Consider the following 25,520-nt stretch of genomic DNA (forward strand, 5'->3'; position numbering starts at 1 on the left):
TCTAAAGAAAAAAAAAGGCTATGTAAATAATACAGTAGGGATCACAGGGTTCCGCTTTTTTTTTTTTTTGCAAATACAATGTAAAACAAGCTTTTGAGGGAGTCAAAAAGTAAGCCAAATCTTTTTAAAAGTTTTGTTCACTGATCCATGAGGGATACCATAAGATGGTAGTGATGAAGGTGAAGCTGCTGAGAGAGAAAAGAGAATGAACCTTTTACTGGAATGGTTTGCATGCGGATGCTAATCAGATGATGGACTGGAACACACTGATAAGGATAAGATGCTCTTCTTTCACAGTCTACTCCTTGAATTCAAAGAGCTAAAAGGGCTGAATGAATCAGAAAAACAAACAGACTTCCCTTTCAATGGGGAGAGGGAGAAAATGAATATAGGCCTAAGGCCCTGGGTACCAAAGGTTTGTTTCATTGGTGTCCAGCCGTTCTTTAGTGAAACACTTCCTACTTAGGCTGGGGAAGGCTGAGTGTGAAGGCATTCTAGCTTGTATAAGCTCCTGTTGATTTTAATTGGGGCAGACTTTGGCCCATTGTCATTCAAAACATGCTTCTTTATTTCTCATTCTTGCTAAAGTCTTTATCAGTTCTTGTCATAAGATCTCCAGAGATTTGGAGGAGCTATTATCAGATATAAAATCTGATTCTAGTGTGCAAATAATGCTACTGTACTACACTTTTACAATCATAGGGATGCTTTTCTTTTTCAGCAGTGATGTATTTCTGCATGTTTTTAAGTAATTTTTTTTAAAAAAACATTGAAATGAACAACTACTATTCTTGTAGTGCTAAATTCCTTTTTAAGCCACTCTTTATTGCTTTGAGCCATGCCATAATTTAAGGAAATTTTTTTTCTTGATAGTTTTTCACCTCATATTCATAGATGCAGGAATGAATTTAACATTAAGTTTTCAAGAATACCATAAGCTTCTATGTGACTTCTTTTGACCACATTGGTAATTTATAATGTGGTCTTATAAATGTTCACTAACTGACTGATGACTTAAGCATGGAAAAGAATAAGGAATTGTCCAAAGTGATAATTTGGGGTACTATGTAAAGAAACCCAAAAATATATTTTTATTAGATGGCAATTACCTTGTGCAGGTACTCCTCGACTTGTGACCACAATTGGGCTCAAAATTTCTGTTGCTAAGCGGGACATTTTATGATCTTTCTTGCCACATTTGTTAAGTGAATCACTGCAGTTAAGTTAGTAACATGGTTGTTAAGTGATTCTGACTTCCCCATTGACTTTGTTTGTCAGAAGGTCACAAAAGGTGATCACATGACCCATAAATATGAATTGATTGCCAAATGTCTGAATTCTGATCACATGACCATAACATGCAACAGTTGTAAGCGTAAAAAATGATCATAAGTCAGGTTTTTTTCACTGTTGTTGTAACTTTGAATGAACTGTTGTAAGTCAAGGACTACCTATAATTTGTCTCTGTTCAGTCTTTGCAAATATGCCTATGTTTCTTTCACATACGTAGAAACATAATGTTACTTAAACAACCTGTTCATTTCATTAAGCAATATGTAATTACACTACAGTGCTTTGAATAGACCTGCCATGCTTCTTTCTATGCTTGTACTCATTTGTAGGAGCATATAACACACACACTTTTGTTTTTTGTCATTTGAGAAGAAGATAATGGTGTCTATTCTTTTTGTACTCCATAATGTTTTAGCAAGGCTTGTACACGGATCTTTGAAATCATTTCTTGGAACAGGGTTTTCCTATATCATAAAAACAACAAAGCATGCTGAAATATTTCAGTTAAGATGTAAGTTCAAAATACTTGAAAAGCTGCTGAGGATAGATAGGTCAGCTGATAGTTTAGATTTATGCTTAACATAAATGTACATACTCCCTTTCTTCCAGTTCATTATATTTAAGACAATAGTAGTGGTTCTCAAAGTTCTAATTGCTTCTCAGTTGATAATATATAAAACAACATTTTAGTAATAATAATAGCAGCCCAACTTAATCCTAATTCATGTTAATCCATTTTAATCAGACAATTCTAGAAATACCTTTAACACCCATGAAGAACTTACTTGCTTAATGTAAATTAAATCTGTTTCTGGGGCATTTAAAAATAAGGATTTTTGAATAGGAGATGCAAATAATTTCGGGAGGAGGCAAATAGCTGTGGGAAATCTTAACATGCGTCCAGTAGATATTTTCATACATAGATATGAATTCAAATTATAGAGTAAAAAAACTATACTGATTTAATTCTGAAAATCAGATTTGCTTTCCATTCCGATTGCAACTGTTGTAAAATGAATAGAGAACAGTAATTAAGGATTTTTGAGTTCAAGTTATTGTTAATATTGGAGCTTAATTTTTTTCAAATGAAAGTTGATGAGACCATGTTTATTTTAGTAGTTGTCTGTAAATATTGTTGTGAGTAGAGTTGTTATTTGGTTGAGTATTATTTTACTCCAAGGAACAACCATTCTTGTTGCTTATTGTTACCTTATGAGAAGTATAATACTTACTTCACAAATATAAGTAGTCTGCTGCTTTCAAGAAGATTAATTAGACATAACTCCTATGAAAAATTTTACATTGATCCAGTGGCTTGCCTCTGTTGGTTAAACTCGTTATGCATAGAAGGACTTGCACAATACATCAATACATTCTATAATACATTCTATAACATTCTAAAGTTGTGCTAAAATGTTTAAAACTGATAAAATTATCCCAAAGAGATAAGCATCTATTTTGTGGTCCACTATAACTCCACTCTCTGCATTCTCACTCATAAAGTTCAATTTTCATTGTTGAGAGAAAGAGAGAGAGAGAGATCTAAGAGAGTAGGTTGGTTGTTAATTTCTTTGTTTAATAAAATCATCTTTAAGAAAGCTCAGCTATGTATTGAAAATGTGCACAGTAAACTTTTACAAAAGGAAGATCCACGCTCTTGCAGCTTAATTTTATTCCTGGAATTAACATTTTAAAGCTACATGCCCACACATTTTACGGATTAACAATTTAGTCATCAATCCACAATCATTCACTGAGGAGTAATCCTATTAAAAATGGGAGCAAGGAGGAATCCTTCGGCATCAGTTTCTTCCACAGGATGTAATCTCAGTGGAGAAAACCAATTAGTGTTGTAATCATAGAGGCATTTCTGTTGCTGTTCCTGAACATGAATTTCTTGATCTGGAAACAGGCTGGTTGTGGTTTTCCATGTGTGGCTCCATTGAATTATTGGCATCATTATGTACCTGTTGTTTCCAGTGAGATTAGATTTGTTTCTTGCCTTTCCTCTAGGAATTCAAAGCAACGTCCATAATATTCCTGCCTTCAACAACCCTGGGGGGGGGGGGGGGGGGTTGCTGTAGCTCCCTTCTGCGCTTCCATGTATAGGCTTATATATAGGGCTTATATGTTGTGTAGAGGCTTATGTATGAATTGCATTGGACACAAAGTCTCTTCATGGAGCTGTTCATTGATAATAGTAGCAGTTAGCAATTTCCTCCCCCCTCCCCCCAAGGAAAAGTACCCTAGGGACATATTTTAGGTAACAGTTTTAGAGGGAGAAGAAGATATTAGGGTCATGGTCCACTTGTTCCATCGAGGAAAACCATCACTGAATAAAGGATTATATCCGTAATCAAGTGACTAAAATTCAAGTATTATACTTCACTGTATCTGACTAGTTAAATTTATAAGAAGCCTTACCATGGTGCCTTTCCAGGGGCAGAAATAAGTTCCATTAAATTTATAGGATGTACTTCCAAGAAAGTTGCTTAGGATTTACAGTCTAAAGCATTGTAAAGGCTTGAAATGCATTAGTAATAAATATATTTTTATGTTTCTGCTGCAGCTAATGTTCAACCCCAGTGACTGTTCTTTTCTCTCTGTTAGAGAAGCATTCAGAAACAGCAGGAGTTTAAAATATTCCAGTGATTAGTAGAGCTTGAGCACTTAAAAACCATTTTCTTTTTTTAAAACTAATTTTGAAGAGATTGAAGTCAAAAATTGTTAATCTGGTAATATATGTATTAGGTATTTCTAGGAAAGTAGGTTGATTTCTATACAATAAAAGATCATATCAGAACTGCAGAGAGATAAACAGAATATACCAATAGAAGATGCCTAGCTCAGGGTTGAACTGTGGGGTCCTGGTGCTCTCTGAGCTTGGTTGTTTTCTTACAGATATTTCATTACCCAGTTAGGTAATACCTTGATGATGTTATTTAGTTGGGTAATAAACGTCTCCCAGGAAAGAAACCAAGCTCAGAGGGCAGCAAGGACTCCACCAACATAATATGAAGAAGCAACTAATTATTTAACTGTTAAGTATCCACACAAATGCAAATATCTGTTGAAATTAAGGAGTAATTTCAGCTTGGTGGAGGATTACCTGCTGAGGTACAAAAGGTCCCAATTCTAGTCTTCAGGCATATCCACTTAAAAGATAAAGTAATGGATGATGGGAGGGATATTTTGCCAGGAACTCTGGAGAGCTTCTGCCAATCAGACTGTGTCACACTGACCTAAGGAGACAAATATAGCAGAGTCTGCATATGATGGGATATGTAGCCATTTTTCTCTGCTCAAGTAGGCCGAAGAAGTTCCAGTATGATTGCAACAATCATGAAAGTGCTCTGCAGAAGAGAACTCTGCCTTGAGCAACTGTTTTCACTTAATGAAAGGCGGCTCCTTGGAAGAAGACATACTTTCAAAGGAAAATTTTAACCAAACAATGAAAACTACTCTATAAAAGGGCGCTTGGCTGCATTGCATGAAGAACTGAAGCAGCTGCCACAGGGGAAGGATGGAGAAGATGATTGCATTGTAATAAATTTAGCTGTACTCTGCAGAAACCTCTCAATCTGCAGTTTCCTGCTTGCAACAGGAAAAGGAAGGGATGTACTGTGGAGAGAAAAAGAGAACTGAATGAGAACTATTTGTTTGGTGCGAACTATAGAACTACCAGCCTAGTTTAAATATCGGTCTGTAGCACGGGCTTCATTGTATTTGAGGATCATAAGGATTCGGTAACATTTTAAGTGCATGAACATTTTGGCATGATACAGCATTTTAGACATAAGTGCATAATTTTGCTAGATTTTACTATATTGAAACTTGGCCCTGTTCTGTCTTTTGTATTTGATGTCTACCACTTTCGTTTTCCCCTCTTAAGAGTTCTAATTATCCCAAAAAACATCTAGGCATCTTCATTGTTTAAAGTCTATCCAAACAACAGTGCTTTGCAATTTTTTAAATGTTTCCAAAATGTAAAACGCCATGAGGGTTACTGTTCGTGTATGCTGAGCATGTGCCTTATGGATTTACTGAAGCAGAGGTTATATTTTTAAAATTGTAAAACACTTGAATGATGTGCTTCAACTTTGTTAGGAATTTGTGACACTTTGATAGCTTTTTTTTTTGTTTAGTGGAAAAATTAATCTTATTTCATTGCAAAACCTTCCTTTTAAAGGCACCTGCTGGCAGTCTCCCCCCCCCCCCCATTATTTTCCAGGCTTCTCTATTCTAAAATTGTTAATGAAATAAGGTGCAACTAATTTGTATTATGAGGAAGTACTGGATACATTTTAATTTTCTTTTGTATAGTTACACACTTTGGTTCGTTATTCAGTTATTTGCTGTCTCCAAATTTGCAACTACTATTTAAAAATAAAATTTTTAAATTCTATTTTACCTAAGAAGCACTGGTGCTAAAATATGAAATCAGCAGGCCTGTAAAATAAGGGATTCTTTGCACATAGGAAGAACTTATGAGATTTGCTGGAAACACTTTACTTTTTAAAAAGCTCCTATCCCCTCAAAGGAAACCAAGAGACTGTGACTCCTACAAATGAAAACATTTCTTTCTTTTCTTTTTTTTTTGAGGCTTTCAGGGGACATAGACATTTGGAGAGCTTGCAGTCTGATGGTGCATGCTTCTTCCAAGACTGTTTACATTCTACCAAAAATAACTTTCAAATTCTGCATTTGAATTAGTCCTTTGCATTCAGAAGTCCCAGATGTAATCTTAAGAATACTTACTTGACATTATGGGCCAAGAGTAAGCAACTTGCAGGCTTTGGGCTGAATGTAGCCTCCAACTAAATCCATCTGTAAGCAATTTAGACTTTTCAGTGTCATGGCAGCTATTATGAAAGAGGAAGGAAAGAGGGAGTCATGAAGAGAAAAGTATCAAAAATAGGAGAAAGTATGTCAGGTAGAAGGAGTGGCCCATTCATTTTTGCTCTACCTACCTACCTACCTACCTACCTACCTACCTACCTATCTATCTATCTATCTATCTATCTATCTATCTATCTCTTTTTTCATGTAGCTTTCAACAGTTCATTCATGAGGAAACCTGATGGGAAAATGTTGTCTCTGAGGCATAGGCAGAACTAAGCTTACTTTCAACATTCCAAAACTGCCTTTCCACGGGTTTAAAGACATTTTAAATAACTCCTTTGATGGACCCTGGCTGTCACTATCCACACGTGACTTCACATGACAATCTTTCTCATATACGTTACTTGTCTTTCGTGAGTCAGAAATGGCCAGTAATTTCTCATGAAATGGTTCTAGTAGTCATGTTGATACAGTTTTAGAAAATTGAGTGGTACATTCAGTGCCAGCTGCTATTGGAAGAATGGCAGATTGTTCTATAAAGTTAGTCCTCAACTTAATGACCACAATTGGGATTGGAATTTTGGTTGTTGAGCAAAGTGGTCATTAAGTAACATATTATGTGACTGCCCATATGACTGCATCATTCAATGATTGCAGTCCCAGCACTCCTGATATGGTCATTAGGCGGACAGAATTCCAGGTAAAAAGTGGGGTGCCTTGGGGATGAGGGATTTTCATGCTTCTTTCCTTACTGCACTGCAGTTCCACTCAGGAGCTGAAAACAGTGAAGAGGCACTCCTGCACAGCCTGCACCAGCGTCCCAGACCTCCCCCATTTACCTGAGGCAGCTCCTTACCTTACAATGCTGATTCTCTACTCTCTGCTTGGATTTTGGCTCCCTCGCCATCTTTGAAGACTGGCCAAAAAAGCTGCTTGTTGAAGGAGTTCACTTTCCTTCCATGCACAGAAGAGAACTACTTTGGCAGGGTACAGGAAAGGAGCCAGAATCTTCAGGAAATCTTGGTAAAATCTTTACAAATCCTCTGTGCATAGAAGGGAAATCCTTTGTCAGAATGCAGGAATCTTCTGGATTTGGCTCAGTTTCTGCACCTCGCTGGAGGAGTTCAGCCCCCCTTGGAGGCAGTTTTTTTTTTTTTGCCATCTTCCAGAGATGAGAGGGAGGCCTGGGGAGGCCCAGCAGTTTACAACCTTCCCTGCTGTCCCAAAGGCCCATTGACTTTCTGGGGAAACCGGTGGAGAAGATTGTAAATAGTACTTGGATGATCGTAGAGCACTTGGCAATTGGTTGTCAGTTCAAACAGTTACCAAACAACTAGACTGCAATCACATGACAATGGAGATGATGGTGCAACAGTTTTTGGCTGGAAGTGCTTTATGAGCCATAAAGCACCCTTTCTAAGGCTGATATCATCATTAATCAAGCAACTGTAAATCAAGGATTACCTGCAGAACAGACGCTAGTGATATAAATTTTGGGTGATACTTTTTAAGGGAGAACATGGCTACACCGATTATAAACTTATTCAATCATGCCTTAGCTCTCCTTATCAGTGGTGGTATTCAACCGGTTCAGACGAACCAGTAGTGCCGACCTGTGGATGGGCCTGCTCACCTGCCCCGACTCTATGCTGTCCTATTTTGCCACGTTTTCTAAACCGCATGCATGCGTGCAAGCAAAGCACATGCTCAGAAGGCACACGCTCACAGTTTTAGTACACGGCGAACTGATGGTAAAATTATGTAAAACCCACCTCTGCTCCTTATACATTGTCCTCTATTAACTATACAGATGTTTCATAATTATGCCTAATGTTATAGCTGATAAGCATAATCATAGAGAATTTTGTCATACTGTAGAATAGCTGCATGCTGTTGTAATTCACGTTTCCTGCTTTTTTGCCTCAGAGAGGAATAAGCTTCCATTTGGTTTGTTTATGGTTCCCATGTAGTGATAACGATAAAAAAATAGGGGTTTAGCCACTTATGGCCTTGTTTTGGTTTTTTTTAGCTATCTGTACTTCTAGAAAGAGCCAGGCAAGTATTATCAAAATATTTTCAGTACCTTGTAGCTGATGCATGGTTAAATTGGTTTCTAATTGGCTTTTATATGCTTATGTATGTGTATCTGTACTCATATTTGCACATTTTTGCCTACTTTGACTTCTTATCTTCTTTATTGAACAGTTGCCAATATTTTCAATTTCTGCTGAAGTCTTATCTCGTTCAGTACTATCTTGTTGATATGTAAATGTGCTCTTAATGGTACAATTTGGAGGGAACTGATAATTAGCAAACTCTTGCTAGATTTTTTTTAATGGAAAGTCTGTTGTGATATTTGATTATGTGTAAGAGTCAGATCTCATAAACATTATGAACAGATGAGAATTTATGGCAACTGCCCAGCTCCTTTTATGGAATTCTCTCATACCATAAATATCTGGGACAATTAACATTTTCATTCTGACTTAGTGATAGGGATGAGGCCTGTGGAAATCATTCAGTGAGATATTCTGTTCACAAACAAAGCTTCTTCCTGATCTGTGCCTCAAAGCAGCCACAGGAAAAATTCAGCAAGCTTCTTCAAGGGTTATCTAAGCAGACACACACACGTGTTCACAAGATTGTGAGAAGGCCTTAGTCTAGCCAAGTCGGTATTATTTTTCTTGCCTTATTTAATTAAATCAGCATCTACTGTAGCAGAACAGAACAATGATGTACCATGGACCATATATGACCATGATGTATAATATGATTTGTATAAGCTATGGTCACGTCTGTGTCAATGAATGAAGGTGGTTCTACAATATATTCTTAGATACATCATTAAAAAAAATAAAGTATGAACAAAAGTGTATGAAGATGGAAGATATTACACTGTGTAATGCTCTTCATGATGGCATTTTAACTTTCTACTGAGCATCAAATATCACAAAACTAAGTTGATTACAGCGTAATGTGACCAAGAAATAAATGGATTATTAGGATTATTTTAAAAAATAGTCTGGATTGTAAGGAGAATATTCATACTTATTTTCATGTTGTAGCCTAAACCTAAGCAATAAGTGTGCTGTTCATATTTGGAATGATTCAAATTTATTAAGATTAAAAAATAAAGACTTAATTGGAAATAAATGCCAGGGGATGTAATGGGGCCTCTCTGAATAGACATGTTCGTCCTATTCTATAGGCATGTTGAAGTCTTGTGTGTTACTCTGTCTTACCAATTTTCTGCAGCCGTTTTTACAAAGCAGTTACTTAATCATCCTCCTGTAAAAAGTATTTTGGCTGCCAGAACTATGGGAGTTACCAGACATCTTTTGTGAAGTGACATTAGCTATAAGACAGGCCATTTAGCACAGAATAAAAAGTCAGTTTTCAGAGTTCTGTGGATGACTCACTCAACAACTTTCTGTATTTTTTTAAGCAGAATTTCTGGGGCACATTCCATAACATATACGTATGATCAGCTAATCTCCCAACACTGCATAGCATCTAGATGATATAGCATGTAATATCACTGAAAGTCTTGTGTACAAAAAAGCAGCAGCATAAAGATTTCTGATTTCTAAAAAAAGGCAATAATCATTAATAATGATATTTTCTTTACTATTTCTAAAGTTTTGAAGTGTCCACGTTAGCACTGTATAATTGTTTATCACCAAAAACTTTTATTATTATAAAAACTATTAAGAATGTTGCTAATAATAATATTTAAATGAGTTTTTAATAAGTACTTTTACCTTAATATATCAAAATGCATTTAAATCTTCTTTGCTTCAGAAAAAGAAATCTTTTCTGAAGAGAAACTTTGCATGTAATTCATAGAGGAAAGATGGTAGTTTCAGTTTATGTTTTCAGATAATAAGAGAATGAATATTTATAATATTTAGAGGAAACTGCTTTTCTTCTAATCAGCAGATACATTAGCTATGGATCCTATCCCAAGCCAATCTATTTCTCCATCCTTCTGATACCTGACTATATCATGCTCCTTTTTTTTGCCAACTAATAATTTAAATAAATGCTTTCAAATTTATTACCAATAGGTTTGTGGAACATAAAAAATGGAATGCTTGCTTGGAAAAATCCAACATAATTTTTTAAAAAGATGCTATAGTGACCATATCACAGCTTTTTGTAGCCTTCCTAGGAATGACATTTACAATTTGGGGCAGTTCCTGTAGAAACATTGACTTGACTTGGTCCTGATACATTTGCAACATTCCCATCAGCCTCTGTCCAAGACAGTTAAGTGATTCTGCTAGCTGATCATTTGATGCACTATTGCTTCAAATACAAACGTGAAAATGCTACTGATTTTTAAAAATTTTTTCCTTAATAGTTAATAAATTGAGATAATTGCAGAAATACTAATTGGGGATAAAGTTGTTTTCTTCACACAAAACAAAGCAATGTAATTCTATGTATTTAATTTAAATGCATTATAAATTTCAGGGTATTTGTTCTTAGATGCCCGATTCTGAGTATTGGGACAATAGTGAAGCCTGCTAAACAGTTAAACCCACACAAGCTTCAAATAAGGGTGATAAGGCTTGTTAAATTACTCAGTACTTTATTATATATAAGCTAAGACACTGAGCTTAGGCAGAATTTTTAAAAAAAATAGTTTTGAATGCCTTTCCTTGTCAGTTTTCCCCCTTAACCTATGGCATTTCTCCCAAGGAATAATGACCATTTAAGCCTTTCAATTAAAAAGGAACTAGAGCAGGCTTACTGCTTCTTAGAAGGGACATTTGTTTAAAATTTCCAAGTCGTCTTTGATGATTAATAATTTCAGGATAAAGAGGAAATGTTGCAATGATTTAAGACAAAGATGTTAGCAAAAGGGATATTTCTCAAAAGGCTTGGAGTGTCAGTAAAATCCAGATACAAAGATCAGATAAACACCACAATTGCAATAATACTGGAAGCTACTCATTTGAATTTAAGAAATCTGCATTTTAATTCTATGCATATCAACTTTGATGTAAGTCCTGTTGAGCTCTCAACATGTTTCGTTTGTAATCAAAAATACTATGCCTTGAATATGATCTTATAAGTTTTTTTTAATTATTACAATTTGCTATTGTCATTTTTGACAACTATACATAGATTTTCTCTGTGATGATCTATCCATTACTTATTCTTTCAGGTCTTCCAGTGGTGCAGTCATCCCACTGTAACTGAGTCCATTCATCTTGGTACTGGTTGTCCTCTTCTTCTACTTCTTTATATCTTTCCCAGCTCCCCAGAGCTAGGTCTTTGCATAATATGTCCAAAGTAGGATAATTTGAGCTTGGTATTTTGTCTTCAAGTGAGAACTTTGGTTGATTTGTTTGATGATCCACTCATTTATTTTCTTTGCTTCCACTGTATTCCTAGGAGTCTTGTCCAACACTAAGATTCAAACTCGTCAATACTCTTCCTATCCTGCTTCTTTAAAGTCCAACTTTTGCTTTCACAGACAGTCATAGAGAATACCCTGGCTTGCATGTTTCTGATCTTTGGGGGGAGGGGGATTTAGATGATTGCAAATTAAGATGTATTATTTCACTTAAGATTTTGCTTTTCATTTAATTAAAATTGTTGTAAGTCAAATTATCAAATTTAGTGTATGGGGGAAAAAATCCCCCATTTGTATTTCTTAGATGCTTCTGAACTATGATTTGTTCTTCTCATTTGACATTAGATTTCAACCAATTACAGAACATGACAAAATATAATACTCTGCCTTGAAGTGGGAAGTTGGTAAAAGTAATGTTTTTCAAAACAGCAAAAAAGCAGTGTAGAGGAATAAAATGGATTGAGGTTAAAGTTAAATTTAGTATCAGTAGATACTATGAAATTGAACACAAATGTTTGCTAACTTCTGATCGCTTTACTCAACTGTAACAGATTTTCTTTTTGGCATAAATGTAATTACTATTTTAAGCTGACCAGAAAAAAACAAAGATTCTATGAACAATTCAACACACACTCACAACCCCAAATTGACCCAGATTATTTTATTTTATTGGACTTGGGCCAAATTAATAAAAAATAAGCCACAAATACATTCATTTGGTGGGAAAGGTCATTATGAAGTCAAGTAATCCTAGATTAATGCGAAGGCTTTTTTAGTAGTATTTTTTTATGAATTACATTTCCTTGTTCTTCCCTTTCCTTTAAAAAAAGGCAGACATGGGAATGCCATGTCTATTTATTGTGTTTGAATTTGAAATATGTATTTAGTCATTCCAGTGACTTCTTTGGTGAAAGGAAATGACAAAACTACATTATGAAGCTTTGTTTTCAGAAATGGAATAGAGAATGACCATAACAGTTTTCAGAATGATATCGTAAAAGACTGCTAATATGAAGGACCTTCACTATTAACTTCAAGTCAAAGAACAAGCAAAGATGTGCTTATTAATATAGTTTTTGTTATTTAAAGCTGCTTTTAGACATATTTTTATATTGTTGTTATTTTTTTAGCAGGGTGGATTTGATTTAAATCAAGGCGATTTAAATTATTATTTAAATCACCAGTAAAAATGCTTGATTTAAATCAACTCGATTGAAATCATAATTTTTAAAGAGCAACTGTCATCTACGTCCTGCAGCAGTTTCTCCTCTGACCCACTGTTGACTCACAAACAGTCCTAATATTGCAGAATACACAGCCTCATTGGTACATAACTAAGCTCCGTTTCATGCTGAATAAACTAAATTATTAATGTATCTTAAATAGAAAACTAGATAGATTTTTACTCCAAAAGCATTTTATTGAAATAAATTTGATAAAAAAGAAAAAAAATCAGATTTAAATTTAAAAAATCAGATTTAAATTTTAAAAAATCTGTTTTTTTTATTTAAAAAAAATCATCAATTTTTATCCACCCTAATTGTTCATGGATATTTGATTTTTTGAATAAGTATCCTAGATGCTGGAAAACACCCAGCCAGAATACACACACAAACCTTTCTTTGGAACCTAGTCGATCTGTTCCTAAGAGAAGGCAAGCAGCCTGGGGAGATTCCTGCATAATAGGCAGAATATAATAAAGTAGATAGCTTTAACTCTACATCTGTGAATCTGGTTGCTTGTGCCTGGCACTACCAGTTCTAATATATAATGATCAGGCCCCAAAGGAGATAGTTGAGGGCCAGCCTTGGGGACCTCCCAGGCTCCCTGCCACACTACATTGTTTTTAAAGATTTATTCCCTAAAGAAATTCAATAGGAAGCTGACTTGCTGCAGAGCAAAATCACTTCCTCTAGTTATAGTGAGGCGATGGCATTTGATTCATATAAAAGTTGCAGGACTAGTTTACCTTCTTATGAAAGGATGCTTTGGGACTGGCATTGTTCATCATGACCACCATTTTATAAATAAATATTTGGTCTCCATGACATCCATCTTGTGAGTGTGCCTGCCACCAATGCCCTTGGCCATAAAAGTTTGCTTGATCTAAGGAGACCTAAAGCTCTTAGAAAAACAAGAGATATTTTTGATTCAGAGGTGCCTGTTATTTTTCAAAGAGAAAAGGAAACCTTGCCTCCTTTGCTTTTTTCCCCCCCTTGCTAAAATTCCTGGAGTTTAGCATGCTTGTTACACTTCCTGCCTTATTAGGACTAACAAGTGGACAGCATTCAATTCTTTTTTTTAAATAATTTTTTTATTTTCAAACAAACACAAACACACAAAACATACAACATTAAAACCTCTTCAACTGCATACAGTGTGTCAATTGGTTACAAGGTCTTTCTGCATCCTTTCCATAGTCATCACTTGAGCTTTATCAAAAATCACATATCGTTAATCAAATATCTTTGTATGCATTATTATTATACTTCATTTGTTTGATTATCACTATTTCTCCATTTTAAACAAGGTATTCTAAATATGTATCCATTTATATTATAATGATTCATTATATCATCTTTAATATATCCAATAAAGAATTTTTTATATCCTATTCTAAGTCATTCTATTATTTTAGCATTGATAACATTCTCTTAATATTTTTTTCCATTATTAGTATCATCAATCTAATATATATGTATACAAATTATTATTTGTTACACATCCATTAAGCATAGCTATTATTACATCCTTTTCATATGAAACATATTAAATTTGAAGTAAATTTATATTATGGCATTTCATTACATCATCCTGAAATCACTGAATGATATTACATCTTTATATTCTATTCTATATAGAATTATTTATCTTTTATCAAAAGGTTTTTCAACATCTTCATCATCCTCACTTACAGTTTGTATAAAATTTCATATTATCAAGTTAGTATATATAAATGTTTTATTATCATTATTGATCATATATTTCACTATAGCTATTATTCACCTTGTCTTATACATAGTACTCAAAATTTAACTATATTTAACTAAATTTATTTCATTTCATCATCCTGTATCCAGAAATAGTGCAGTCCAATATCTCTTGTCATTTGTAGAATCTGTATTCTAAGTGTTTTCTTGATAAGTATTATGTGGACTTCTCTTGACAACTTGTTATTCATTGCATATCTTATAAAGATTCGAAACCCTCTATCTGTTCCTTTCATCAGCTTGACTTTTGTTATCGCTGGTGCTTCTGCTGAAATTACTCTCATTGTTTCTGCCAAATTTTCTCCCCTTTCTTCATCTATATTTTGACATCTGATAGAGTTCCAGTTCATCGATCTTTCCTTTCCATATTTCGCACTTATCATTTCCCTCCACTCTCTATTTGCTGTCAGTGTCAACAATTTTCTTATCACTTTCATATGTCTCTCTGGTTTTTTGAACTCTGTCCTCAAATTTCATCGTTGTTTTATAAGTATTCTCAACTCTTCCCTTCGTACTTTCTGTATTTTGATCTATAATTTCAAGTCTCTTTTCAGTTCTCTCTGTGATTATTAAGACTTTTTGAATTTCTAGCATAATTCTTTGCAATGTTAGTCCCTTTTCTTCTTCATATTGAGCCGCTTTTTGCCAGGTTATAAACACTGCCACTAAACATCCAAGGCTTTTGCTAGTAAAGTTCAGTAAATTCAGTAAAGTTTTTCAGGTCAAAGCTTTCTCTTTCCTTCAAAGAAACACATGTATAAACAAGACGTTTTCCACTGACCCTTTCAGTAAACAAAGCCAATATCTTTGTATTATCAGATGTTGCCAAGCCTCTAGCTTCTAGATGGCAGTGTTACATCCTTTCCCTCTGTTTTTGCCTCTCTTTCTGAGTCCGAACTCCGGAAAAGAAAAGAAGAAAAAAAATGTTTAAAGATTACGATCCGGCCGAGCCTTGCAAGGAAAGAAACTTTTAATGCACAAATACAAAAAATGGAAAAAGTATAGAGGAAAAAGTGGGGGGGAGCCAGTCCACTTTAAAAGTAAGAGGCATTTGTAAAAAGTCCATCCATAGAAAACAAACAAAATTAAAGTGAAAAAGATAACACGATAGTTTTAAACCAGGGTTAATTTACTGCTTGCTCCCTTCTGTCTTTAATCTTATTTTAACTCTAAGTCTTTTGAGTTTTCTCTAACAATAAGGATTTTTCTCACCATTTCGACACACTGTCTCTCCTCTTCTGCTTCCGTTTCAGGGGTCTGTCCCAACCTTCTGCAGCCATTTTGGCTTCTTCTCTTGTAGCCAGCAAAAGAGCTTTTTCCTGGATCAATCAGAGGCTTTGCGATGCCCCTGAGATCAGCAGGACGTGCCCTTCTCTATCACCGTTTCTTCAGAATGGTTTAGATCCAAAAGGATCATCCAGCAACAGAGATATTGACAGCAATCCTGGAGCCCCAAGATTACATGTCGTGTCATAGCGACGTCAGGTCCCGTCTCTCTCAACTGCATTCCATTCTTATTAGATTAAAATGGAGGAACTGGTCCTGCTTGCTCAGCAGGAGAGACCAAGTCTCAGAGGAATCCTCCTATGGCCCTGAAAAAGAGGAAGCAGCTCAAAGGATCTGAATGAAAGAATTGTGTGCACCCCTCTCCTTTATGGAAAAGGTAGCATGGTGAATTCAAATACAAGTAGATAATCCTCTACTTACAACCACAACTGATTCCAAAATTTCTGTTGCTAAGCAAAAGACAGCTGTTAAGTCAGTTTTGCCTCACTTTATGATCTTTCTTGCCACCATTGTTAAGTGAGTCACTGCAGTTGTTAAATTAGTAACACGGTTGTTAAGTGAATCTGGCTTCCCCATTGACTTTGCTTGTCAAGGTTGCAAAAGGGGATCACATGACCCCAGGACACTGTAACTGTCACAAATACATGTGGTTATCAAGGATGCTGATCACGTGGCCATGGGAATGATTGTAAGTGTAAAAACAATCATCAATCATTTTCTTCATTGCCATTGTAAGGTCAGTCACTAAACAAATGGTTGTAAGTTGACCGCTACCTGTATGTCGAACTCTTATTTTCTCCATTATTACTTTTTCATCACTTACAAAAATGACAATTAAATTCTTACTAATTTGATATTTTGAGTGGAATCATCCACCTAATCACATTTTAAAGTCCAGACAAAATGACTATATGATCAGATGAAGTTGCACATCATACTAGGGGTAAAATTCAGCATGTTCTAACAGGTTCTGAAGATCTGGTAGCGGAAATTTAGAGTAGTTCGGAGAACCGGCAAATACCACCTCTGGCTGGCCCCAGAGTTGGGTGAGAATGGAGATTTTGCAATATCCTTCCCGCATGAGTGGGAAGGTAATGGGGATTTTGCAGTATCCTTCCCCTGGATTGGGGTGGGTAGGGAGATTTTGCAGTATCCTTCCCCTGCCACGCCCACAGAACCAGTAGTAAAAAAAATTGAATTTCATCACTGCATCATACATTCTGTTTTCCTAGGCAGAGGTTGGTAATGCAATGCTTGGAAATTCTGAGGTGCCCTTAAGACTTTGCAGAGACACCCCGTTCTTCAGAACCAGTTTAAAACATCTCTGGGAACTCTGAATAAATTGTGACTGCCTTACATTGCGTTTGCCATGAGTTTGTGCTTCTGCTTGGCATCATCGTGATTATTAGAAAAGTGTGGTAGTGTTCCAACAAATCCTTGCCCATTTTCTCTCAGGCTCTTGTCAGTATCAGAATTACAGCAGCATGTTAATTGCAAAGTTGTAAGTAGCTGTATGGTGAAAGGCCAGGAAGATTAGGAGGCGGGGTGTCCCTCAGATGTATAATGCCTTTTACTTTAGAAGCAAGTAGCCTTTCCTCTCAGATCTTTGCATTTCTGATTTTGAAATAACTTAAACTGCACCTCTGCCACAGAAATGAATCCTTTTAATGTCAAGTTAATTTAAGCATTTCTGCTACAGTTTAAATTATATATCAGGAAATAGCATAAATGGTACAATTATGTCTGCGGGCAAGATTTACACTTCTTTCTGATTTGGTAATGCTGCTTTGTGAAAAGGAATGCCTTTTTTCTCTCTCTCCTCAGAAAGGCTTAATGTAAAAGATCACCCATGTGATAGGGCCTGTGCAAATATAAAACTTGATAAGTACAGACTTACATGCAGCATAAGGTGAGAAGTTGGAAGCAGATTAATCAGGTACATTCTGTAGCATGAATTGTCTGTCTCTTTCCCGCCACCCTTAATTATGGCCTTTAAGACTACATCAAATCAACATTAATCATTGGTTTTATCTTAAGCAGAATTTACACACCGGTTTCAACTGTGATTTGAGGTTTAGTTAAAAGGATTCCTTGTTTTGCATTAACTGCTATTTACATCATGATATAATGTTTAACTGTGGTTAAGTAAGTGGTTCTGAAAGAACAGAATGGCTGGGGCAGGCATGAAAGTTTCCAGGTTGAGAATATTTTATCTTCCATATTGGAGAATTTGGAAAACATTGTATCTTGACCACTTTTTTTTTTTTTTGCACTGAAATATTTTTCCTCCACAACATTTTGAATCTAATCAAGCTAGAAATAATTCAATGATAAGTGATGAATCAAACATGAAATTGATTTTATAGTGATTGGCCAATTACCCCCCCTCCTTTTTTTTCTTCTTTATATTTAAAGAGGGTACTTTGCAGGAGAAAATACTTTCAAATAAGTAATACACACACCCTGCATCTGTTTTAAATATGCCTTAAGGAAAAAAAAATCTCAATTTATGGGCCACCCATTCTTACCATAGGGTATCACTGGGTGGCTTACACTTACATATAAGTTAAAGCATAAAAAGTTAAAATGAAACCTTAAAACCAAAGACACATGGGGAGGGCGGGGGAAAAGTAGGTGGGGGACAGTGGTGGGTTCCTACCAGCCTTCCTATCGGTTTGCTGAGCACGCGCTTTGCATGCACACTTGAAAGAAACTTGGTCAGAAAACAGCTGAGGAGCGGCAATTCAATCTGTCACCCCGATCAGCTGGGCTTCAGAAGCTGAAATAAAGGTAGATATAACCTAGGGGCAGCAGGCGGACCCACTTTCCAAACAACGCATAACCGGTTTGCTCTCTGTATGACAGCAGAGCTACCATTCAGCAACATAAGAGGTCAGAATAGAGCTTGCTTCTTACCTCTTGACCATGATCAATCTTGTCTTTTCATTTTCTTCAATTGGGTTAATTTCACACAAAGCCAAGTAGGGCCAGAGCTGGTTAGTGCTTATATAAAAAAACCATCAGGAAATCACTAGACTATGGGTTAAACTGTAAGCAGTATTTAAGACTTGTATTGGCTTTAATCAAAGCGATATATTTTATTTTAACCCGGCTTGTGATGAAGCCTGAAAAAGAGATTGTCTGCTTTAATTAATAGTAGAGAGTACTGTATTTGTGTATGACCTGAAGAACCTCCTCTCAGTCTTTGCAAAAGGTGTGCAGATTTCTTACAAACAAGATGTATGAATTTCTTCGCATGATAGACTGTGAAAAACGAGCATCAAGGTCAATAGCTCTTGTTTCAAATGTAATGAAGGGTTTCTCAGCTCGCTTTCATTTAGTAGCCAAGCCAGCTTCTGGAAGTACTAAGAAATTATTTTTCTGTGGAGATACTAATCACAACTTGTCTGTATTTTTCATCTCTTTATTTTCTGTTTTCTGATTTAACACTAGAAGAATACTGCATGGTGTAATTTATGAGTGATGCAGAATGGTTGAAGCTCTCTTTAGGAAGAGAGATAATGTTGCTAGGACATCTCTAAAGTTTATTTTTGAGATTTCACTTCCAGAGTGTTAAAACCCAGTTAAACTCCTTAGAAATGTATTTTGTTTGCTCTGTATAAAATGTTAGAGAAAATACTGAGTACTCTATGCCAAGATTTGGAATGATGAAGTCCCTCTAAATACTTGGGAAGTAAGAATATTTGGAATGTAGAGCCACGGCACCATGAAATTCAGGGTTCTGAGAATGTCTTACACTCTTAAGAGGCTTCAAGGTTTTCCTAGTATGCTTTCAAGCCATTCTCCTTATTGCCTTATTGTCCCTTCTGAAACATTCTTCCTTTCATTTTGCAGCAGCCCATTGTGCCTGCCCATCCAATGGCTCCTCCTAGCCCCAGTATCACCAGCAGCAATAACAACAGCAGCAGCAGCAGCAACTCAGGATGGGATCAATTAAGTAAAACAAACCTGTATATCAGAGGGTTGCCTCCAAATACCACTGACCAGGACTTAGTAAAGTTATGCCAACCGTAAGTATGCTTGTTGATAATAAATTAAGAAATGGGTGGTCAAAGATTTAAAGGGATCGACTTGTGAAAAGCTTTTTTTCCCTCTGGATCTGCCAACAAGACCCATTGATTAAAAAAAAAATAGCACAGAAATGTATCAGAACTGAGTTGAGAGCATAAAACAGAGTAAGTCTAGTAAATGGAGAGCATAGTTCTACAAAATAGGGTAAGTCTAATAATTTTACATTGACTTTGATCATTCTTCATATAATTGGAATGGGGAATTATTGAACTTATCAGAACTAAGTACTTCTAAGTTCTTATCAATACTTAGAGATGTATGCCTACTTTGTGGCAGTGACAGTGAATTCTGATCCTGACCCATAAAGTAAGTATTTTTTCATGGCCCATAAATAATTTGATGGGGATCAAAAATTATTATTATTAAATGTTGTAGATTCTTTTTCTTTTACTACTGTAAACACGTGGTATGCTGCTCAGAATCTCTTAATAGGATCAGCATTTAATGTACAATAAATAAATAAACACCATGGCTGCATGCTAGACTGGGCAGGTGAAAAAACATTCCAGAAGGATGTTCTCAGTCCAAAGAAAACAACCTTGGATGCATCCATGAAGTCACTACGAGTAAAGGTCTACCTTTACCTTAAGCTAAAATCTTATTTTGGGTTGTATGGCTAAAACCTCAAAAGTGCATTTGTATATAGCAGATGTATCCCATTTAAAACAAGATTGTTCACTCAAGAGTATTGTAGCATACTGTGAATGAATCTATTATTTTGCAAATGAACCAGTTTGAAAAGCCAGAAATTTAAAGTTATTGCAAAGTCACCTTGTAATAACATTTCATGTAAGTGTGCAAGTTCTTTTTCCATGAATCTGGGTGACTGTTTTTGACTTTTCATTATAAAATCAGTTGGCTTCATTCATTAGCTATTATGTAGATTGGTGATAAACTTGTTTGAGGATAAGTCGTTACTTTAGCCCCTCCCGAATGTCGAGTGAATGTTGTGTTTTATTGTTTAATTTATTCTCGCTCACATTTCTTTTTGTATTTGTCCTACACTCCCTTTCCCCTTTTATTGTAAACTGCCCTGAGTCCCCTCAGGGAAAAGGGCGGCCTATAAATGCATAATAAATACACAAAATACACAAATCTTGGTATAGTTCTTCTAAACCGTGATCAATGAAAACATAATATTGTGAAAGTTACTCTGCAAAGCAAATGATTCTTGGTCTTTACTAAGCTGACTGATTCTTGTAGTTCTTTCTTAACTTTTCTCTTTAGAATTTTATTTCTTATTAATAGTGCTTTATTTGTACCATAAATAAATCGTATTCTTTCATCAAGTTGGGATAGTTAGATACAATTTTATCACATTTTAAATAAAAATTATAGATAGTTTATGTTTCTGTTCTACCTTCCTGGACATATTAATGGTTCTGTATTAATATGGCAGCAGAAAACTTGTGGAATTGGTAGATGTTGTGAAATGCATCAAGTCCAGTTCAACAGTGTGTAAGAATCCTAGGAAGATAAGACTACATTAAATGCTCCTTTCAATTGCTCTTAACTGGTGGTTTTTAGAACTGTGTAATATTGTATAATTGCCCATAATTCTAAATATGTCTGCTTTCATAAACATCATTTTAAGACCTATATTGACTTCTACTCCATTCCCGTTGCATATTTTTCACAGTATATAGAGTCCTTGTATGGGGTCTGAATAAAACCTGCCTTGATGATTAAGCACAAAGTGCTTTTAGGTTCCACACTTTGATTTCTGTACAATACATGTTGTTATACTGTGAAACTAATGTCACAAGTATCCATTAAGTTAGAAAGCATTTTTTATCATCATCTTGATAAAAAAAAGAGAAAAAAGTCTTGTATTCTTGGTGGCAATCAAAATAGATGGCTAATCCATTCATAATTGAATAAAACTAGATTGTAGAAGGATCTTGGAATATTTATACAGTTCTTTTGTTTCAGTATCCGTTTGTTTCTAGTCATTGTTTTACTCTGGGATAGAGCTAATAATGACCATGATAAAAAAAAACTATCTGAAAAAAAATTAGATAACTTTTGGGCTTTGAGAGTGTTTTTATCTAATTGCAGAAGTTTTACATCTTACTGTTGTATTTGTAGCACTATAATTACAATGTAGGTTTTTAAGGTATGACTATGTATTTTATTTAACAGATTCAAGTGGAAGTGTATTTCTGATGGGAAAAATGTTTCTTGCTGCCAGCTTGTTTTGTCTTTGGATTTCTTCCATTTCTTAACCTGTGTCCACCTGGCCCCTGTAACTTGTCTTCCACTTGCATTTTTTCTGCCAGATTGGAAGAGACATTTGGAGTCACCGGGGAGAGCAGATGTTTTCAGAGACCATTAGAAAGATTCTAAAATAATTTAGAGGAATAAAGCTCTGTTTTCAGTTAGTGGCCATATGTTGGGAAATGAAGGCATTTGTTTAGTTTTGCATTCGGACATCTAGTTCTTTCTCCTTTTTTAGGAGAATATGTTAGGCCTGCAGTATGATTTGGAGATTCAGTACTAAATTGGTTGTTTTCCTTTTCATATTTTTTCATATAATAAAGTCCTTTTTAAAAAAAATATTCAAAATATTATTATAATAAGGTATACAATTAGGCTTAGGAACTATATAAATTGTTCTTTTTGCAGCAATCTTTTATTTCGTACCACAAGCCATATGTATAGATGTTATAGAGCAAAGCTGAATTCTTTTGTAAGGATTTGAGACTGCTAGAACCACCAAAAAAACAAAACCATCCTTTTTCTAGTCTTTCCCCTGTGTAATTTATTTTTATCTGAAAGGAAAGTTTCTTGATACGAGATGCTCCAAGAAAAAGGATTTCTAAAATTATTTTTGGTACGTTAGAAAATAGTCTAAAACATGGAATACTCCCTTTATTAAAATATTGCTCTTATTATTAAACTTGCTTACATGGCTGCTTTATGCTGATAAAATTATTACCACTGTAGCCCACTGGTTTCTTTCAAAACGAAAGGACCAGTGGAAAGATAGGGTTAATGTATATGAATTTAAGAAAATGTGAAAAGTATATACCAGCGATGGCGAACCTTTTTTGGTTTGCATGCCATAAATGGGGGGAGCGCAGAGGGGCCGTGCGTGGGCATGCCACACCCATAATGCAATGCATGACACCCCCCCATTGCGCATGCGTGCACTATAGGCACAACCCCCCATTTTTTGCATCCTTTTTTTGCCCTCCCCAGGCTCCAGAGGCTTTTTAGGAGCCTGGGGAGGGCGAAAAAAGCCTCCCCCCCCCCCGGAGGCTCTCCAGAAGCTTCAGGGACCTTCAGGACGCTTCCCTAAAGCCTCTGGAAGGCAAAAAAAAAAAACTACGAGCAAACTGGAAGTGACTTCCGGTTGGCTTGGAGGGTCGTTTTGAGCACTCCAGAGGCTTCAGGGACCTTCAGGAGACTTCCCTGAAGCCTCTGGAGCACTTAAAAGGACCCTCTGAGCAAACCGGAAGTTCGTTCCCGAACTTCCGGTTTGCCGATAGGGCTGGTTTTTTGCGCTCCGGAGGCTTCAGGGAAGCTCATGAAGCCTCCGGAGGGCCTCCGGGCGGGGAGGCTCTTTTTGCCCTCTCCAGGTTCCAGGGGCTTTAAAAAAGGGTGAACTCAGCTGGCCAGCGCGTGCATGCGCGCTGGCCAGCTGACAGAGCAGCACCTTGCGTGCCCTGACAAATGGCTCCGCGTGCCACCTATGGCACATGTGTTATAGGTTCACCATCCCGGGTATATACTATTGTAACCCTCAGTTTGATGAAAACAGACATTCTGCTATACAAAACTGAATGTTCACAGATCAAGGAAGTGGGAGGCACACCTATATATCCCAAATAATTCTTGTGAAGTCCTTAAAGGAGTTAAGTAGACTGTAGTAATTGCCTTAAACACAAGTAGCTCATTCAGAAGAGGAGGTCCTTGTTAGAAGTATTCTGGAAAGCCCCAAACAAACTTATGATGCTTCAATTTAACATGTGTCTGCCACGCCAGCAAGTCTCATTCTCTCATGGCATTTTTCTTTGAATACATCTCAGATTCTGTACATTCGATGTGATTTGTGGCCTTCTTTGTTAGCAATCATAGAGTCTTTTAAATGTAGGGAATTCATTAGTTAGAAAACAGAAGTTAAATTTTAAATAAATTTTTAAATAAATTATTCAGTACTTGAGCAAGGTTGCCATTACAGTTAGGTTGTATAGCATTTTATTGCATTCTTGCAGGAGTATGTCCCTAGCCCTAGGGTGTCAAACTCAAGGCCTGGGGGCCAGATTCAGCCTGCAGGGTGTTTAGATCTGACTCGCGGGGCTGCCTTGGAAACAGTAAAGGACCAGCCCGCGGTGCCTCTGTCACCAAAACAGAGCTCAGTTTTCGCTGACAGAGGGTTTCAGGAGGCCATTGCAGCCAAAAACAGAGCTTGGAAGCCCCTTTTCACTGGAGGAGCATTTGGGCTCCACAGGCGACCCCAACATGAGTGATGTCAAACTGGCCACGTCCTCCCCCAGGTCAAACAAAACCCTGATGCAGCCTCAATGAAATAGAGTTTGACACCCCTGCTCTACACTATAGCTACAGTAACAGGATATTTTCAGATTCAAAGTTGGGGGGATGGTATTTAGGGAGTATGCATGGCCATATCAAGTCTCTTGTGCTGTTTATTACATTTAAACATTTTAATTTTATTTCAGAAAAGTTTACCACTGCTTAATAAAACCACTGGTACAAGATCCTTTCCCCTTGGACAGTAGTTGGAAAAGGATTATCTTAATAGATTAGTGGATCTGCATATGCTAAGTGTCTTTTCTAAACTGGAAAGTTGAGGTATGGATAATAGGCTGTGCAAATTAGAGGGGAAAATGCTACTTCAGAGCATTGAGGCCTTTTATTTAACATTCTCAGCAACTTCTTACATTAGCTATCTCTTCCTGAGGCCACAGTTTGCTGACAGATGCTTTGTTCTTGGCCACACATAGTCTAAAATACACATTTCCTTTGATCCTGAATCACTGAATAGGCCCCTCCCCCACCTTGACCCCAATACATTTGTAGATATTTTCTTAATTCAACTTGCTTGAAAATTGATGATTCTCTGTACAGTAGTGGATTTCCTGCATGGGTAGGCTAGATTATCTTTGAGGAACTTTCCATCTTAATGATCATTCAATATTAACAAAATGTAAATAGCTTTTGGATATGTAAATGTTCTGTTTGGCTGCTGTTATTTTAATTATTTTTGTAGAAAGATCAAAGAAAATTGGGTAGTGAGCATGTTCTACCGTACTGTACTCTTGATTTAATGGACTGCAGCTTCACATATTTTAGATACTATAGATTTTTTTTTCTTATTTAATAATGTTTACCAAAACAAGGGTTTGTCCATTGAATTGGTATTTTATTGCAAACTAAACCAGTTATGTGAATGTATACAAATGATACAAAGTGATGAAATTTAATGGCCATCATTTCCTCTAACTACCCTTTAAAAAGCAAAGTTTTATTATAATGTATTATTATTTCATTATTATTTCATTATTTCACATTATTTCAACTCATTCCATTTCATTTAGTCCTTCAATAGGAATGAACAGGAAATTATGTGGACTGTTGCATGATATGATATTTTGGTGTACAGTATCCATTTCAGAACCAATAGCCAT

The 25,520-nt window shown here is 36.0% G+C and overlaps 1 protein-coding gene across 4 annotated transcripts in view; it reads left to right on the forward strand.

The window, feature by feature from the left end:
• The window catches only part of RBMS1 (RNA binding motif single stranded interacting protein 1), a 137,598-nt gene that overhangs the window by 41,000 nt on the left and 71,078 nt on the right, over positions 1–25,520 (forward strand). For all 4 annotated transcript variants that reach the window (XM_032216089.1, XM_032216081.1, XM_032216103.1 and 1 more), the window contains exon 2: positions 19,633–19,808. In XM_032216089.1, coding sequence (XP_032071980.1) covers positions 19,633–19,808 — 176 coding nt within the window. The remainder of the gene's footprint in view (positions 1–19,632; positions 19,809–25,520) is intronic.

The sequence above is a fragment of the Thamnophis elegans genome, chromosome 1, assembly GCF_009769535.1.
Source record: "Thamnophis elegans isolate rThaEle1 chromosome 1, rThaEle1.pri, whole genome shotgun sequence".
Lineage (NCBI taxonomy): Eukaryota > Metazoa > Chordata > Lepidosauria > Squamata > Colubridae > Thamnophis > Thamnophis elegans.